Here is a 19,482-nt window from a genome sequence, read left to right on the forward strand (position 1 = left end):
GTCATCTTTCATTTCTTATTTAAAGTTGCTTTATTTCTTTTCTCTTTCTTTCCTAACTTCCTTTCCCAATTTATTTCATTGCTTTCAATTTCTATCATTCCCAGCTTCTTCATTACTTTCTTATTCTTTATAGATTTCCTTTCGTCTTCAACTTCATCAACACACAGAGAAACAAACGGCGACAATTTGGCATTTGTTAAGTAATCGCTGATTTGTCGACGACAAGCTGAATTGTCGCCGATAGGCGATTGGCGACGATTCAACGGTGAAATGGGCTCCACAAAATTGTCGCCGGCGACAATTCAGCGGAGGCGACTATTCAGCGGTTAACAACATTAAGAACTGGATGAATCAGAATGAATTACAATTGAATGCTGACAAAACTGAGGTAATGCTTACATGAGTTACACACAAAAACGGTCCAGGGTGTTCAGTCTAATACAGTGCGCTGGGGAAAAATGAACTGCTCGGTATTGCAGGGCTGGGTGGAGAAGCACCTTCTTTGTTCTGCACGTATCTATCGACAATGTTAGTGTACTAGCATTATGATTTGTCAGATCACTTCTGCTTCGTCAAATACCTGCACTCACCTCTTTCACGTCTGGCCTTAAAACCAGCCTCTTTCCAAACAGCTCCCCCAGCTCCCTCTTTCCAGTCTCCACTAGATCTGGTTTAAAAAAAAAATGCAAATTTTGTCTTCATTCCTCTGAATTAGTTGTGACTGCGTACGAATGAAAGGTGTGAAAGTAGCCTCCTTTGATTTGTCTCTGCACAAGATTCAGCACTTTATAATAATACTAATCATCATCATCATCATCTTAAGATTTTGTTTTTAATCCATAAGCCTACACCCTTCCTTGATTCATATGATGTAGATATGTCAATCAACATTTTTCGGCAAAAGTTAAATGAAAATAAGATATTTTGATGACTGAATAGTGGTCGATATTTGCCGTGTAGGAAGTCGAAACTGTTCATGGTTCAAGGAAAGCGTCGATTGCAGGTTAGGAGTGAAGGAACTTCCAAAAACAAGGCTTTACATGTACAGTGCAATTGAATTCACCTTCATGGTTTCTCCAGGTGAGCTCGAAAGTTTGAAACAGTGCTTGTTTGTTTGTCTGTTTAATAACATCTTTCCTGACATGCGTTTCAGAGTAAACAACCCAGACTAAGTACAGGTGGTGGGGCTTCTCAGGTGTGAATTCAGGTGTGATGCTGATGAACCTGACCAGACTTCGGCACTGGAAGTGGAGCGACAGCACGTGGCATTACAGTCATGTCTACCGTAAACAGCTCTTCCTCGTGGACCAGGACCTCGTCAACATCTACCTTCACTTCCATCCAGGTGATTCCATGTGAACAAGTGTGTTGGGACAGAGTTGGAGAGGAGACTTAGGGTGGGTGGGGGATAAGGGAAAGATGTACATTTTGGAGTTGAAGGAGGTTGCAGTAGTATTAGTCCGAAGCAGTAGTAGTAGTTATTGCATTCACGTATTTTCACACGTTACAGACGAATGTGTGAGTATGTGTATCTTCCTGCGTGTGTGCGCCGGGCGTGTGCATAATACCTGTGTGAGTCTTTGGATGTGGTGCTCATTGATTTCTGTATTCCATTCCACGAAAACTTTACTTTTTTCTCTCTTTCCCACAAACGTGCTCCATCAGCATGAGGAATGTTATGAGTGTGACACCAGTATGCTCGTGTGCTGCTGTGACGAATTAATATATATTTTTGACTGGACGTCAGAGCATGCAACGACGCTTTGTTGGCCATACTGGAAGAGCATTCTTACTGTGCGCGGCGGTGTACATTCCACAAACTTTCAAATGATCAATGTTTATACTTGAAACATCTGAACATCTGAACTGCGTCTTGATGAGAACGAAAAACGCGTTGTATAAAGACATCATGTAACCAGAACGCAAATAGAACTGCGACAGAAAAAAAATGAGGGGAAAAAAAAGACAAATCTATCACCGTGAATGGAATGGGGAAAGAGCAGACGACATTCGCGTGCCCAGCGGATTTTTTGTTTCGTTTGTTTGTTTGTTTGGTTTGGGTTTTTTGTTGTTGTTGTTGTTGTTTTGTTTGGGTTTTTTTTGTTTTTTTTTTTTGGTTTCTTTTCTTTTTTCTTTTCGGAATATCTCGTTTGAACACCCGGCGACAAACCATCGGCATTTTTTTTTTTTAACACAAGTTATCTTCTTGTATCATCATGGTTATGTGGTCAAGTTATCATAATCATTGGGAAAATTAAACCTGAACTGGCACAGACGGTGTCCTACCAGCATGGCCGCCAGAATGACCGTAAACAGTTGTGACCCATTATTTGTATATCACCCCAGAAAGCTGTATACTTTACAGACCAACTATTCTGGCTGGACTGCACCCTGAATTTCCGCACGGACCACTGCCGGTGGAGCCGCAGGAACAGCACCTGTCTGTCGGCAGAAAAGCAAGGAGTCCGCATCCTGCACGGAAACAGACAAGCGTTTCACAGAAACAAAGTGTTCTCCAGCATCTATGATGATTTTGTTCAGGTACACAATATTATTACGGTCTGAAGAGATGAGGTGAAGGTGATGGTGATGGGTGTGTGTGGTGGTGCTGGGAGAGGTGGGATGGAGAAAGAGAGTGGGAAACAAAGAGAGAGCTGGGCGGACAAAGAATTCAACTCACAGAAAGGGGGAGACAACATTGGTACATGTGAGGATTTTTTTTTTTTAATTGAAGCTTTAAATGGTTGTTTTCAGCACTGCCAACATCGAGGACTCACTTTTCTTTCTTTTTATTTATTTATTTATTTTTAATAACAACTCAGGAAGCGTTAATTCTATTACATTGACGAAGGCCTCTTACGGTATCTGTCTGACGTCTATAAGATGCCGTACATAGTCTTCAGCGTTTGTGATGGTATGTCAGTGTTTTTTAAACGACTTAGTATATTTGTGTAAATGTGTGTGATAATGTTATTTATATAAAATGCATTTACATACCACATAAAGCAAACAGTCAATGAGTGTTATGTTCACATCATGAATGGACACAATAGTCATTTTGGGTTATCAGTCCGTTATTTCCTCAATTACATATGTATGTGCCCACATATATGCCAATCCAGCACTTGATCATGTGCATACAAAGAAAAAATAAACGCCCTTCATGGCTGCCTTCTGTAAACCAGGAGAGTTAATTCAGCCCCATCCTTTTCACACGCTTCCCGAATTTATGTTTCGTTTTTCATTACACGGACAACAATAAATGAAATGAGAGAAATGAAAAACCTATTAAAACACAAAAACAACAACAACAACCACAAAAAAAACACAAAAAAACAAACAAACAAACCCAACGACAACAACAAAACCCCATAAAAACAGAATGCACAATTATGCCGAAAAAATAAGGATCAAAACTGGATGGGAATTACTTTTGTTAGCTGACCAAGAATGGACATCTACGTTCTCAAATTACTATTTTGTACATCAATGAATTCTTTGTAGAAACTCCGCTTGTACTGAAATTCTATATACTGCATATTTATCCTAGCTATATACTCCTCTGTTAAATATTTATTTTTTAGATATTGTCTAAAAAAACCAACAAACTCTGGAGTGCCATTTTACAGGTGAGGATTTCACCAACAAAAATGGACATGTTTGGTGAGACAAAGAATTTCACAGAAAGGGAGAGACAACATACTTACGGATGAAGATGGACATGTTTGGTGGTGGTGATGCTGGCTGTGGTGATTGATTGATCAGTTGGTTGACTGGTTGCTTGCTTGACTGACTGGTGATCATCTACTCACGCAGTGCTTTGACGACGACGACGACGATGATGATGATGATGATGATGATATGGATACTTATATAGAACCTATACTAGGTCGGAGACCAAGCTCTAAGCGCTTTACAAATATGGGGTCATTTGCACAACAGGTTGCCTACCTGGGTAGAGACGACTGACGGCTGCCATTGGGCGCTCATTATTCCTTTCCCGTGTCATTCAATCAGGTTTCAGTCACGCGCACATACACACTGAGACATACATGTAACATTTTACATGTATGACCTTTTTGTTTACTTAACCCGCCATGTAGGCAGCCATACCCAGTTTCTGGGGGTGCACATGCTGGGTATGTTCTTGTTTCCATAACCCACCGGATGTTGACGTGGATTTCTACATGATATTTAACGTGCGTGTTTGATCTTCTGCGTGCGTATAAACACGAAGGGGGTTCAGGCACAAGCAGGTCTGCATATATGTTGACCTGGGAGATTGGGAAATTTTCCACTCTTTACCCACCAGGCGCCGTTAACGAGATTAGAATCCGGGACCCCCAGATTGAAAGTTCAACGCTTTAGCAACTCGGGTATATTCAAAAGAAGCTTGACAACCAAACTGAAATCAGAGACATTTTAAATTCACACACACACACACACACACACACACACACACACACACACACACACACACTGTACACGCTGGTAGGTATATTCACAAGAAGCTTGACATCCACAATGTACTCAGACGTTTAAATTCACGCGCGCGCACGCACACACACACACACACACACACACACACACACACACACACACACACACTGTACACGCTGGTAGGTATATTCACAAGAAGCTTGACATCCACAATGTACTCAGACGTTTAAATTCACACGCGCGCACGCACACACACACACACACACTGTACCTACAGGCCGATTATCAAACCTTTACGGTGGGGTGGGCGTGGAAGAAACTCGGAAAGCGTGAGACACAAAGACATAATGGGTGGACAGATAGTGGACAGACAATTACACGTAGGCCTACAGTAAAGTAAGTGATTTGAGATAACTTTTTCTTTCGAATCTAGACATGTCATTTCACCATACGATGTTTTCGTGACAGGGGACCCATCTGGGTGGCATTTTATATGCAGTGGGAGTTTGCCGCCACTCCCACTCCTGGGCTCAACAACCTCCGAACCTAAGACCCATTTCAAACCAAAATGCTAAACGCGTAACAAAAATCACAGCGGCATTAATTTTCCCTTAAATGCAACCTCAAAATAGCACAAATATACGTATTGATTTATTCGTATTGATTCTAATGAATTTTAATTAAGTATTGTTTATCAGTTGGCGACCCAAGACTCTGTGACGGATCTTCAAGACTGGAGGATTTGCATGAAACATGAAGAGTGGTCATGAATGATTTATGTGACTTTGATTTATATTTATTTTTCTTCCATGTAAAGCGCCCTGAGTTCTTGGGGAGAAAGGGCAATATATAAATGTACATATTGTTATTACACACACACACACACACACACACACACACACACATCTAAATATATGTATGTATATATATATATATATATATACACACACACACATCTATCTAAATATATATATATGTCACACACACACACACTGACACACACACACATATATATATATATATGTGTGTGTGTGTGTGTGTGTGTGTGTGTGTGTGTTTTACAGTACAAACTCGGAGATGACCTACATGCAGGTCTGCTGTATAAACTTCGCGATCGTCTTCGGAACACCACACCATGTACTACCCCAGCTTTCCAGGGAACCTTTCTCAAACAGCTGACCGAGGTGGTGGCGACATTGACCACCTAAAAACACCACCGTAAGGGAGAAACGGCACTCGTGGCTGCATGGGCACCATCTCTTCATTACCACAATGGCTTATTTATCAAAGGTTCTTCTTTTGAATTACGTTTTCTTCTCCGGCTGGTCTTTATTGCTATCAAAGAGAAAGAACATATAAACAGTGTGTAGTTCGGTGTGGTTGTGGTGGTAGTGTGTGTCTGTGTGTGACCGCACGCGCGATTCAGTGAAAATGTATTGTGAGGGGGGAACAAATTATCAGTGAAGACAGATGGAAAGAAGAGTGGCGGAAGGGGAACGGGAGAGGGAGATGGAGCGATGGCCCTGAGGTATTGCGTGCAGCTGGAAAGCTAGTGTCCATGGGTTCGAGTCCCGCATAGACCAGGATTTTGGCTTCCCTCTTCCTCTTCCCAAACCCTACCACTTTACCTTGAGTAGCGGTCTAGGCGCTGATCTTCTAGTCTTAAAGCTGAGATGATATAGGTCTACTGGGCTCGCTTGTGCAGCGGCGAGCACTGAGCCCATGCGCGGCAACTAAAGGGTTCTCTGGTTTTGAAAAACTGTAGAAAAATCCACTTGGTGGTAAAACATTTACAGACAGAAAAGAAGGAAAATAAAAACAGAAGAAATTTGGGTGGCGCTGGTGAGACAATTCATTCTCTTCAGGAAGATAAACCCAAATTTTACGCAAGAAATGAAAGTGAATGAAAATGTTATTAATTTTGTGATTCTTATTTTCCCAGCGGTTTTTGCTGTGTGTTCATGTCAGATGAAGGGTGTAAGGACATGCAGCTTTCTTTTTGGGAGAGTCAGGGATTATTTCACTGTACACTTTGTTTACAAGCGCAATGAAAGGTTTTTGATAAATTCATGTTATTCAGAAATTGCACATTGTTTTCTTTCCTTTTTAGTGACTGTTAATTGCTCTTGGTTAAAAGCTTACTATTTATTCTTTTTGTGAATGCGAACTGTTCATAGATATAAATGGCTTATATTTTATGTTTGTGGCATTATGCGCGACACATATGAAGAGATAATAGAGATAGTTGACTTGGCATTAGAAAAAAAGTTGACTTGACATGATTTGATTATGCATTCACCGACGTGCTCTTAATTGGTTTTTTGTTGTTCTTGTTTTTTGTTCTTTTTTGTTCGTTTTTTCATTTTCTAAAATCAAACAACAGTCTATAGCCTTAAACACTGGTTTAAAGTAAGCCTACACGTGCGTGTGTCAGCAGGTTCAACGCGTCTTTTTTTCCCTTTTTTTTATTATTCTTTTTTATATTAAAAAAAAAAAATCTTTATTCGAGTGAAATTTTGCTTTGCGTCTGATCATTTTTACTGGGCGATACAATTTATTTTATCATTGTTACAATCACAGATGGTGTTTATTATTTTTGTGTTTTGTTTTACATTTTTACTTGTAGTTTTTACAATACATGTACAGGCTGACTGACCAAGCACTGACTGACTGGATAATTTGAATTCATGTTTGAATACTTTAGGTCATGTTTTGTACGTGTATGATAAAATTATTTCTTCTGCCTGTCACTGTTGCTTTTTGCTTTGGTTTAAACTTGTTATTTTACTCTCTTCTTCTTCTTCATTGTTGAGGGCCCACAATCATACGGGTTGATTATTCTGGCACCTAAAACCGTGGGGGTTCGCTGCTAATATTTTGCAGTTGGCGTTCCTCGATGATGTGAAGAAGAGGTAGAGGTGAAGGTGGCAACATTCCACTGCTATTCAGGAGAATTGGGGGATGGGGAGGGACAGGAGGTAGCAGGACAGGGGATTGGGGTGGGGGAGGTGGCGTGGGGAGGTTCTGGAAGTGGTGTTTACTGCTTGGAGACCCTTGACACGAAAGTGTAACATGTTTTGGCCTCCACAGCTTCTTGGGGCAGGCAGTTCCAGTCTCTGTTGGTCCTAGGCAAAAATGAAGAATCTCTGTACTATGTTCTGGTTGTGATTTTGGAAAACTGTTGGTCGTGTCCTCGGCGTTGGCGAGGCGGCAGTGGGCTAAGTTTCTTTTTGAGGTTCGGACAGTGGGTTTGACTGGTGTAGCTTTTGTACAGCATCGAGAGCCTGGAGGTCTTGCGTAGCTTCTCCAAAGAGGGCCAACTCAACGACTCTAGCATATCGTTGACGCTTGAGGCATTTGAAATGAACCTTGTGAGTTTTGAACCATTTGGAAGCGTACCGTACCTGTCGTTTTTAATTACAGATAACTTCGCAATTTTACTCGAATAATTAGCATAATTGTTATTTTACTCCTGTTGGGTGCTTGATAGTGCTTTGGTTAGATCATTTTCCCAAATTGTCCATTGGGTATCCTGTTTCCTGGATTAAACTTTTATTTTGGTTGATGAAGGTGTGTGTGTGTGTGTGGACAGAGAGAGAGACAAACAGTTTGTGAAATGTCTCATTAAAAATCCAATTAAACACCATATTCACACTTGTATATAGGCTTTTATCTTATGGGGGCTGGGGGGAGGGTGGGGGGGTCATCACTCTTCAAGGAATGTAACAATTATGTGTGCTAGTGCCAATTTGAGCTATGTGGTAGGTATATTTTCAACAAGTTAGTTACAAGTTAACTAGTTTGTTAAAACGACGCAAGGAGAGGATTGGAATAGAGGTCAGGGCCATATTTCCCTGATATAAAATATGAAAAGACCTACCATAACAGTATATCAATGATACATACAATGTTTATGTCCTCTGTCTTTGACCCATAGTCATAATAATGTCCACAGCATGCTGAACCATACATACAGGTTCCAACTAAGCAGAAAAGCTGTCTCAGGACCAAAACAGCTGAGGGGGGATATATTCTTCTAAAAATACATATAAATTAGAGACTGAATGAACTTGATCATAAAATATCACTTTGTGTGGATATTACAATGAATCACCTCACCTATGCCTGTTGCCCAGCCTAGGACATATGACCACCAAGCTTTCTCCAGCCATCCTGGTCCATTGCCATTTCCAGTGTCTTTGGAGAATTTCTTCTTCTGCAGGCATTGCAATGAATGGACAGTTGTTGTTGTTGTTTGTTATATTTTTCTGTTGTTGGTGGTTGTCTTTTTGCACAAATTCAGTAACTGTAAAGCATGATTTGTTTTTGCTCGCTTGCAAAAGAGATGGGGATTTTATGTGAAAACTGAGTTTAGCTTTGCTGATCCAGTCAAAGACGTAGACAGCCTGATAGGTTTTTTTTTATGTTACACATGGTGAGCAGAACATTCTTAAATGTTCATCTGAATTTTTAAACCTACAATTTGATGATCAGCATGCATGAACATATTCATCTAAAACATTTCCTGAGTAACTGATATATCTGTATCGTCTATCTATATCTGCCTATATATTTATATATTCAGTAGATATATATATATATATATATATATATATATATATATATATATATATAAGACAAAAAAAAAACCAGATACTCACAGAGATTCATATTTCTACAGTATGAACTTTACCTAATTTTCAATGTTATTTTTTTCATTGTGGCATGCATTATGTAACATACAATCTGATATTAAAGAATGAGTTGGTTTTTGGGAGTGTACCAAATCATCCCTGGTGTCAGATGATGCACGCAGAAAGAAAAACCGTATGTTCTAATCCCACAGGTTGAATATTCCAAGATTTTCTAGGAACCCCACACTGCATCCTGCAAACCAAGGCCAGGACATTGATGCTGACATCACACTGGTTAAACAGTTGGGGATGAGCATACAACACTCACACACACTACATTTATGAAGATTTGTTTTTATCACAGCCAAGGTTTTATCTAAACATTCCTCACATTTAATCAGATTTGCGTACGTCTGTTGTGAACAAATATCTAAAACAGTAGAAGACTGGTTTATAGTATTCTGACAGAGCAACACGAAAGATTTACTGCATTCTGACAGGGTTAGATGGAAAAGTACTCTGCTTAGTATCAAGATTGTAGTGAACAACATACAATATCTGACAATTTTATCGACTTTCCCACTTCAACAAACACTAAGTATATATTCAGCAGCGTAAGTTTAATTCTAGCTCAGTATGTATTTAACCAATCAGTTTTGTATCTGATAACAAGTTTTCATGAGAATAAAATGTCATTTCATTCTTGTCTTCACACATACACACACACATACACACACACACACACAATACACACCCTTACTCATACTGACAGGGCCACAAGGTATACTCTGCCTGTCCCAAAGTATGACTACATGCGCTGCATAATCACTGCACACAGCTAAGTTTTGATATGGTAAAATATTCTTTTCCCAATTTGCACAGATTTCGGCCTGCACGTGAAGCAGTGCATAGCTACATCCATTGTACAGCGTGGAAGCTCCAGGAAACCCTGGTTTTCTGATCTCCTTCTTAGTGGCAGGTGTGTTCATTTAGTGCTGTTCTCATGCACACACCACCTCCCCACCATCCCACCCATCCATGGGGTGGGGTAGCCTGTCAAAATCGACTGCAACTGTGCACATTCATTTCATGTGGGTGTGAGGATGATTCAAGTCTGAAGCGTGAGCCACATATACAGTACAGAGTGGGCAAATCACACACACACACACACACACACACACACACACGTGCTATACAACTGACACAGACAATCATTCAGTAAATGATACTGTAGTGATCTAGTTTTAGCCGAAGACAAACATAACACTGATTATATTTACACTATAAAAATGTCATGAAGCACTATATAAGTCAGGCTGGCAACAAGGATACTAATTTTCCTTCAATGGGGGCAAAGTGTGAAGGACAGAGAGGCCACAAGATGACATGACTGATGGAAAATAATTTGCCATTACTGAAAAAAAAAAATCAGCCTTTTCTTCAAAAGTACTTTGTTTTACAGAAAAAGTAACTAAGTCATACCTTCCTGATGTAAGAGCTACCAAGAAAGTCAAAATATGTATACATGCTTTATTCTTTTTGTTTGGGATGTCATTACATCTTGCCATTTATCTGTGTTGTAAAAATGGAAATGATAGGAAATTTTAGAACAAAACGTTTTACAACAAATTTCAGGCTCAAAAGACTGTGCACTCGAACGAAAAATGGAAGATCTTCCATCACTCTCCGGGAATCACAATCAACTACTATGAACAGTTCCTTTCAGAATAACTGTTTCTGTGATTTTGCGTCTGATGGTGAACCGTGACCAGACGATGAGCTGAATGAACCCCAGCACCGCAGGGAAGAAGCAGATCAGTTGGAACATCACAGCACTCATGGCCGCCTTCTCAGTGGCTGAGGCTGACTCTTTCTGTCAACAACATGTGAAAAGTTTGAATCAGATCTAAAAAAAAAAAAAAACTACATCAAAAATTACGTATGAAAATTCTGTGACAACACAAATCTAGTACGAACACCCAGGCTTAGTTACCTGTTACATGCTTTAGAAAGTACTGTTGGCCATAGAAGAATGTTAAAATTGTGTGTGTGTTTGTGTGCTGCTCATGATGGGAGAATGGTGACTGTGTCTTTGTGGCTGATTCTTTTTCTTGATGATTGTTGCTTCTCTTTGTAACATTAATTTGTGGATTGACATGAGTGATTGTTATTTGAATTTTCTTGAGAATTGTTGTTTCTTTCTTGTTAATGTTATATTTAATTTGTGAAGCACTGTGAGCCTCTCTGTGAGGGAACAGCACTATAGAAGAGCACATCATAATTATTATCATCATTGTCAATTTTTATTCAATTTCATATTTCGCTGGTTTCTAACTATGTGAGCACTGTGAAATGAAGTTAAAATCCTCACTTGCCAATGAACTCAGAATCACTGGAAATTGCTGTAAAGTATACTGTGCATCTGAAACAACAAAAAAGAAAAATAACCAGCTCAAGGAGGATAACTGGGTTTCATGGATCACAAATATTTACGCCAGAAAGCTATGTGGTTTGTGATAAGAAAACTGCCTAAAAACTAATGGAAACTCAAACCTGCTCCTTCAGATGCTCGTAGCCGTAGTGGTTGAGAATGGCAACCACCAGCATTGGGGACAGAGACAGGGCAGGTTTCACCACCAGTGCGTTGGTCCCAAACACTGTGGAGGAAATGGGCTGCCTGAAAAGAAACAGCAGATTACTTTGAGGACCCTTCTTCAAAATGATTAACAACAAATACTACAGCAAATACATGAACACTTCTTTCTGGACACAGGCACATGCACACATGATGCCATTATAAATAAAAATCATATAATTATATAATCCTTCCTAAAACCCACCCACAGTTCTGAACAAGAAAAATGACATAACTACCCCAACAAAAAGTTGATCCAATACAGCTGAACTCTAACATTTCAAGTTCTCATATCAAAATACATTCATACATAAATCTGCCTACCTGCGGTCATATTTTGCTTTATCTGCATCAGCAATGTCAGACAATGGCATGTTGAAGCATGAGAATGTTGCATTTGCAAATGCCCTGGAGAAAAACAACAAAAGTTATATAAATTAAACAGAAACTCTTGTTATCACTTTGCAATATAAAGCATGCCCTCACAAACACACACACACACACATGTAGGCATGCATGCACACAAACACACACGCATAAACACACAGCCATAACTGCATATGGATGACATTTGATTAACCAATGATAATATTCCATTGTTAATTTTTTTTTTAATCTACTACTACTACTACTACTAATGATGATGATGAAGTTTTGTATCATAATTCATCACTATAACATCTTCATAAATGAAAACCCTCAGCACAGTACACATTTTCGAATGGTAGAGATTTTAACACATTGGCCAACTTATACATCTGCCATACTTTCAACACAAAAACAAATATAATGCACACACTGTGATACACATATATAAGAACAATGCATGGTAAATCTGAGAAAAATAGCACTGCTAATAGTTCATGAAGACAGAGCAAGGAACACATAACTACATGGAATTTGAATGAATAAAGCATACAGTTTGGGATAACAAACATTGAAATACCAAGAAGAAAAGCCTAGAGTGGTTCCTGGCTGAGTTTAAAGTCCTGTCATGTTGCCAGCTTTCCATTCTTGGGGTTACCATTACAGAAGAATTATCATTGTATGACAGAAGAGAAATTCTGATTCAATCTCCGAGGGCACAGGGATCTAGAAAAAAAAAAAAAGGTGCAGGAAGTTCTGCTATATAATATCTGACAACAACACAAGTGGTATATGGCATATATCATTGTATGGCAGACAAGCTCCAGTAAAACAAGAAAGAAACAAACATAATTTTAGAATGAGGTTAAGTTATTATGTTGTAAGAAAGAATCTGTAAAAAATTACAAAGATTTCATAAGGATTTGGAGAATGGCTGATATGGACCATAATAATAATGAAGAGCGAAAAAAATATAATCTGGGCTTGGGTATTTTCCAATAACTCTGCATTCTGACTTCATTTTTTTCTTGAGCACAAACAACTGTATTTCAGATTATAATCTAAATAATAAAAAACACAAAAGGAGATCCCTCCTCTTTCTCTCTATCTCTTCCTTTACCCGTCAATGAGCATGTAGAGCATGAGGATCCAAGAGTTGCCAGGTCCAATCAGAAGGTACATGGTCAGACCACCCACAATTTTCCACACAAAGTTGTAGCGAATTGTGTGGAAGTATCCAAACTGACCAACAAGAGGAGTGCCAAGGATCAACAGAATCTGCAACCAATTTGTTGGAAGTAAGTGTGCCGGCTTTTTTTGTGTGTGTGTGTGTGTGTAGTCATTACAAGCCATTTGAACATGAAAGGCAACAACTAAGTATTACATGCATTTGCACACACACACACACACACACACACACACACACACACAAATGTTTTGTGGTTTTAAAACGGTACATTTTACTGACATGAATATAGATGCTAAATAAAAGACCTGTTGGTTGTGTCTGGACAGCATATGTCATAACTAACAGCACTTAAAACTATAAGAGATGGACACAATATGGACTGCATTTGGAATCAATTATGGCCAACTAACAGTTTTAATATACTTTATAAATTCATACCAGAAGAAAAGATATATGAAAAAAATGTTTCACTGAAGTTGAGATACTCCATCATCTTCATGTACATCATGGCCACAATAAAGTAGATGACTACTCTGCTAGTGCTAAAAAAAAACTCTAGGAAGAGCTTGACAAAACAAGATCTTCAGAGACCTTGTATTGTCCAGCTCTCCCTAGAGTAGGGTAGCGTAAGAAGTCACTGTCAGGAAAGAGAAAGACCTGCAACACTGAGAACCAAAGATTAATCAATAGCTAAGTACTAAGTGTGGGTCTTATCAGAAGGTCAAGGAAGAACAGGGACCATGTTATTTTTTGCTCACAGCTGCCTGGTCTTGATGATCTGGTGAAGCATGGCCAGCCTTGTTACTTTTGTTCGGTGCTGAATGGAGGGCCAATGCAGTTTCTCAGACATGCCCAAAGCCCTTTATTTGCTGTGGTAACAAATCCTGCAGCTCTCTGTTGGATGGCTTCTATCTTGTCATTACTAGGCTGGGTGTGGGGGACCTTAAGGATGGGTGGGAGATGAATTCCTTTTTCTTATCTATCATATTAATGATTATTACATGATTATAATTCCTTTTTCTTATTTCATATATATATAAATATACATATATATATATATATATATATATATATATATATAATACAGAAAAAGATAGATAGATATAATTACCTTGGTCATGTTAAAACTGTCATAAACTGCAATTACAAATTCTCTGTTTCATTCACAGTTTTTAAATTGTTTCAAATCTCTTTACCACAACATTACACTTTTTTTCCCCACATCATACGTGCATATCTATTTCATATATAATATTTTCCTCTTCTCCTCTCTCCCCCTGTTTTGCCATTGGTTAGATATTCTGGATCTCCCTATCTCCCCCACCCCCTCCACCCCAAATGACCCCTCCCCAACTATAAACAGGGACAGAACTTTGCTGCTGCCCTTTGTGCCACTCTCCCACATACACACCACCCTTTCCCAATCCTGTAAATCTTACTTTTCTGGAATCGTTAGAGGGCTACATTATAACACAAGGAAGTTGATTTTACAGAAACCAACTTACTTCTCTATGTAGTTAATGACCTCCTTCAGGCTTCTGACAGTGGTCATGCATCTATTTTGTCACCACTCGACCTATTGGCCAATTTCGACACAATAGACCATGGAATCTTCATTACATGGCTGCATACCACTTTTGGCTGCTCTGGAATGGTCCTGGATTGGTTCATATTGTACTTAACTTGCTGTACCCAGTCTGTTCTCTGTCATGAATCTTCTCCATCTGTATTGAAGCATGGAGTGCCAAAAAGTTCAGTCTTGGACCCAGTTTTATCTACTGTGTACATACAACCTTTCAGCACTGTCATTCATCAGTTCGATCACTCATTCCATATCTTTGCAGACAATACCCAGCTCCACAACTCTAAATTGTTCCCTCAGATTTTCCAACTCTTGCCTGTTATTTGAAAGATTGTATTGTACTGTACTGAGTATGTGGATGAGTGGAATTGTGATAACAAGCTGAATGAGGATAAAACTGAGCTAACTGCCATAGGTACCAAATCAAGGATTAACCAGGTCACATCTTCCCCTTTGTCCATCTCTGGCTGTGACATACATTTCTCCCAATTTGTTAGAAACCTTGGTATCTGCTTCTGAAGTAAAAGAGGAAACAATCTCCATGCATACACATGCCAAATAATTATGCTGCACTCTATTCTGTTACTGTCAGTTACATAGGTTAGGCAAAATTCACTCCTTTTCCACAGCTGTTGCCAGCATATTCCCTGTTTCTTTCACACTATCTAGATTAGACGACTGTAACTGTTTCCTTGCTGGTATCCCTGATAAAACACTAAATAAACTTGAAAGCATTCAGAATCATGCTGCCTGACTTGTGCTCCATAAAGCCAGGCACAAGAGTGCAATATCACTGCTCAGAACGCTTCACTGGCTTCATGTGAAGGCAAGAATTCAATATATAATTGCTTGTCTTTGCTTTCAGCATCTCTATCACAACAATATGCCACCATATCTTTCAGATCTTCTCCATCTAAACCATCGTTTGATACCTCTCTGCTGCCAGTTCCTTTGTTCTCCTTGGCAAAAATATCTTTTAGAATTTGGCACCACTGTCTGAAACTCCCTACCTCTATCCCTCAGAAAACAATTCAGTGTTTTTTCAATATTTAAAAAGAATTTAAAAACGCATCTATTTCAACTTCACCTCTCATGATGTGTACGAATGAGTTTTTGCTTCTGTTTTCTGTGTTTGGTGACGTGTTGCGGGGAGGAGGCAGGGGTATACTGGGATTTATTTTGTTTGTTTGTTTTTTTACTTTGAGATGTACCTTAAAAAAAAAGAAGTTTTTAAGTATTATGATGTATGTGACTGGCTTTAAGAGTTGGCAGTGGATTTTAAGTACTGTGATATATATATGGCTTTTTAATTTTATATATTGTCATTTTGGGAGTAGTTTCAAGTATTGTGATGTGGTTTTTAAGTACTTTGATACTGGATTTTGGTATAGTTATTGTGCATTATTAAAGCACTGTGATACATGACATGCATGATGAGTGCTAGTAGTCTGTGATGATTTTGTTTGTGTATGAACATAAATTAGTGTTTGAGTGTTTGGCTGGCTGTCTGTGCTGGGTTATCCATGCAAGGTTTTCATTTTAGTGTTTAAATGCATGTTTTAAGTGTTGGCTTTTCCAACTTCATTGCAAAATTTGACCCTAACTCCCTTTCTTCACCTTAACCTTACAAAGTACCCACATTAGCCCCCTCCACCCCCATGCTCCATGAATGTCTGGCTGATGCAAGTTGTTATACTGAACTGCTGCAGTCAATCCCTCATGCAGTCCAGTTTCACTAAACTGACCACACAGATAGATAAATAAGACAGTTAGACAGATCATATATATACACATAGTATATACATATCATTAGCACACATTCATATCAGTATGCTATAATATAGCTTTACTATTTTTTTCGACAACTGAATAGCGGATCATACATTTGCCAAGCTTCTTAACAGACAAAATTTTCACATCACTAATACTGTTGTATAGTTACAGCAATCTGTGATAGATCTACAATACACAACTTACCTCTCCAGCTGTTCCAGTCAATCCATAGAATAAACTTCGAACATTAAGTGGCACTTGGTCTGTTGACACTAAATACTCACATAAAATGGCAAGAAACCCACCCCAAAAAGCACGGTGGAATTGTTGGAAAAAATTGGTGATGATGAAAACAACAAAATTCTTCTCCTTAAAGAGCTGAAACATCTTTCTAAAGAATGATTCAGAACTCGAATCTGAAATTTCTTTATCTGATGATCCAGCACATTTATCTGATTCTGTATTCTCATACTGTGTGTGAGCATGAGTTCCTGCATAAAACATTAGCAAGCATGAGCAGAATGCTAATATCACTGCAGCTGACTGAAAGGCACGGAAATTCTGAAGACTGTCAGAGGCAAACTCAAGAACTAAGATGCTCTGACTCCCAATCAGTGAGGCAATTGTGGAGTACCTGGTCAGTTTCAGCCTGTTGTGTGGGTCTGCAGACAGCTCAGTAAACAAACAGCAACTCAGCAGGCCAATGAAGGTGAACATGGTATCGTACAGAAACAAGGCAACCACCAGGTGCATACCCACTGCCCAAGGGCTCTTTCCCATGGGAATCCAAGGCATGAGGAAGGACAAAGCAAAGAGTGGGGCTGTGTACAAGATTCCTTCTCTCCTGGTTCTGGTCAGGAGAAAGTTGGTGTTGTCTTGGCAGACGGCAAACAGTGGATCGTTGACTGCATTCCATACCATGTACAGAATCTGTGCTGTATGGAACCAGGACTCCTCAATGTTGTACAGGTTTAGAAATACTTTGACATAGTAGAAATTAAAGGAACTACTTAGCATAGTAAAACCCATGCTGAGAGCACAGTAAGCGATAACAGCTTTCTTGGAACTCATTTTCTCAATTGTTTTAAACCTTTATAAATGCCTGTTTATAAACACCTATTCCCTAAGATATAAAATTACTGAATATTCGAATACTGATTTCTTCCATCAGCAAGGCGAGTCACTTGCGAGGCGCTTTGTCTGTATATCTGACTGGCATTGCCCTGACTGACTTGTAAAAAAAAGTAAAGGATATATATTGATATATATATTCGAAGTGCATGTATGTCCAGAGACCACTTCACAGAATGTCACTGAGCCACACTGTCTGGTGTTGCAGTGAACACTCCACGTCAGGTCGACCATCGAAACGAAGTCCTTGATCAGCATTACTGACTGATGGTCTCTGTCGTTACTGTTGCTGTACTACCGTCATGCTGGCTTTTATTTTATTTTATTTTTATTTTTAAAATAAGAAACCTACATTGTTAGTGCCTTTAGTTATGTGGATGAACAGGAGAGAAAAAAAATCTGTCCACATCGGACCAAAGTTCCCGGCCCAATTGTCAGTATTTGTATCGCAGTTGCTTCCCCTGACATGGGAAACCGTTGCCATGATTCTTATTGAAACAAAACAGAACAACACCGGGAACACCGACGTGTGTCAATCTGACATTGCAACCTATCGATAATCTAGGAGTATGTGCATTAGCATATATATATATATATATATATATATATATATATATATATATATATGTGTGTGTGTGTGTGTGTGTGTGTGTGTGTGATTTATATGGATATATTCTTTCATTTGATTATATTGACTACAGTCACAGTATTCCCGGCATGTGAGAAAAAAAATCAACTGATGACAAACTATATAACGTGCATGAGCTGCTACGCCCACCCCAGCACCCAGTTCCCACTCGCGGCTCAACTGGTCACTCAGATACACTGAGATACGTCATCTAAAGACATTGTAATTCCAAGTTCTGGCTTGTGCATGTGCATATAGACTCCGGAAATAATCAAATTACGCTTTGTGTGTGTGTGTGTATATATATATATATATATATATATATATATATTCTCAAAATCGCTTTCGCGATTTATATCATCTTTCATTGTATTGCATATTGGACTCTAACAATCAAAACACGCTTTCAAGTTCGCAACTTCATATCATTGCATTGCATATATTAGACTCGGGTTGTAACTGTCATCCTCGGTACAGGTACAGGTACAGTATTTGGGGCAAAAATTAAGCCTTGCGGCCTTTCAACGCCCCTTCTTGGTAGTTTGGTTTTAGGGTTTGCTTTTGCATGCTAAAAAGTTTGCTTAAATTCATCAAAGTCATATTTCTGCACTATTGATCTAGAATCAATGTAAAGAAGATATTTGAATTGCTCAATATTTTTAAGGTCGGGAATACTTAAACTCATTGTCATTAACGTAGTTTTTTTGTCATTGTTAAGGAGGAAGGTGGCAGAATGGTTAAGACGCTTATCTGCCGTGTTAGTGATGGCCCGCTGTCTGCCCCTCGTCGACCTTGTCTCCAGACTTGAACTCAACTTGTGGTGCTTGAGGCCTTATTTAGGCCTGTTGATCGTCAGGATTTTGAATTACTTCTTGCATGCGTGGCGGTACATGTCTTACTATCCTGTCTATGGAAATCAAACTGAGCGTCTAGTCATTCGGATCAGACGAGAAACCGCGCGGTCCCGTGCGTGTGCGTGATTTGGGCAAGTCAGATCTGGCGGATCCCAACCGTCTTCAGACAGGATTTTCTTGTCGGGATTACACCCACATGCGGCAGGTAGCACTGGTCAAATGGTTACCAGAAGCAGAGAGGAAGAGAACA

General features: G+C 39.2%; 2 protein-coding genes across 2 annotated transcripts in view; one reads left to right on the forward strand and one right to left on the reverse strand.

Moving 5' to 3' along the window:
• The window catches only part of LOC143292234 (glucoside xylosyltransferase 2-like), a 21,368-nt gene extending 14,646 nt beyond the window's left edge, over positions 1–6,722 (forward strand). The window contains exons 7-9 of the mRNA XM_076602423.1: positions 1,168–1,345; positions 2,366–2,541; positions 5,505–6,722. Coding sequence (XP_076458538.1) covers positions 1,168–1,345; positions 2,366–2,541; positions 5,505–5,648 — 498 coding nt within the window. The 3' untranslated portion in view covers positions 5,649–6,722. The remainder of the gene's footprint in view (positions 1–1,167; positions 1,346–2,365; positions 2,542–5,504) is intronic.
• Positions 6,723–9,466: 2,744 nt separating this feature from the next.
• On the reverse strand, positions 9,467–19,388 carry LOC143292746 (transmembrane protein 180-like). The gene is made up of 5 exons (XM_076603289.1): positions 16,824–19,388; positions 13,196–13,353; positions 12,034–12,117; positions 11,628–11,751; positions 9,467–10,947 (listed from the first exon to the last, which is right to left on the reverse strand). Exons 1-5 carry the CDS (start codon positions 17,688–17,690, stop codon positions 10,774–10,776), a joined length of 1,407 nt encoding a protein of 468 aa, XP_076459404.1. The 5' UTR covers positions 17,691–19,388; the 3' UTR covers positions 9,467–10,773.
• Positions 19,389–19,482: the final 94 nt, after the last annotated feature.

This window comes from Babylonia areolata, chromosome 18 (genome assembly GCF_041734735.1).
Source record: "Babylonia areolata isolate BAREFJ2019XMU chromosome 18, ASM4173473v1, whole genome shotgun sequence".
Lineage (NCBI taxonomy): Eukaryota > Metazoa > Mollusca > Gastropoda > Neogastropoda > Buccinidae > Babylonia > Babylonia areolata.

Excerpts from the sequence above, each read along its gene's own strand:
- LOC143292746 (XM_076603289.1), bottom strand. The coding sequence starts at position 17,690 with ATGAGTTCCAAGAAAGCTGTTATCGCTTACTGTGCTCTCAGCATGGGT. Across the intron at positions 12,118-13,195 it reads CTCTACATGCTCATTGACGG|GGCATTTGCAAATGCAACAT; the intron begins GTAAAGGAAGAG and ends GTTTTTCTCCAG. Across the intron at positions 10,948-11,627 it reads ACGAGCATCTGAAGGAGCAG|AAAGAGTCAGCCTCAGCCAC; the intron begins GTTTGAGTTTCC and ends TGTTGTTGACAG.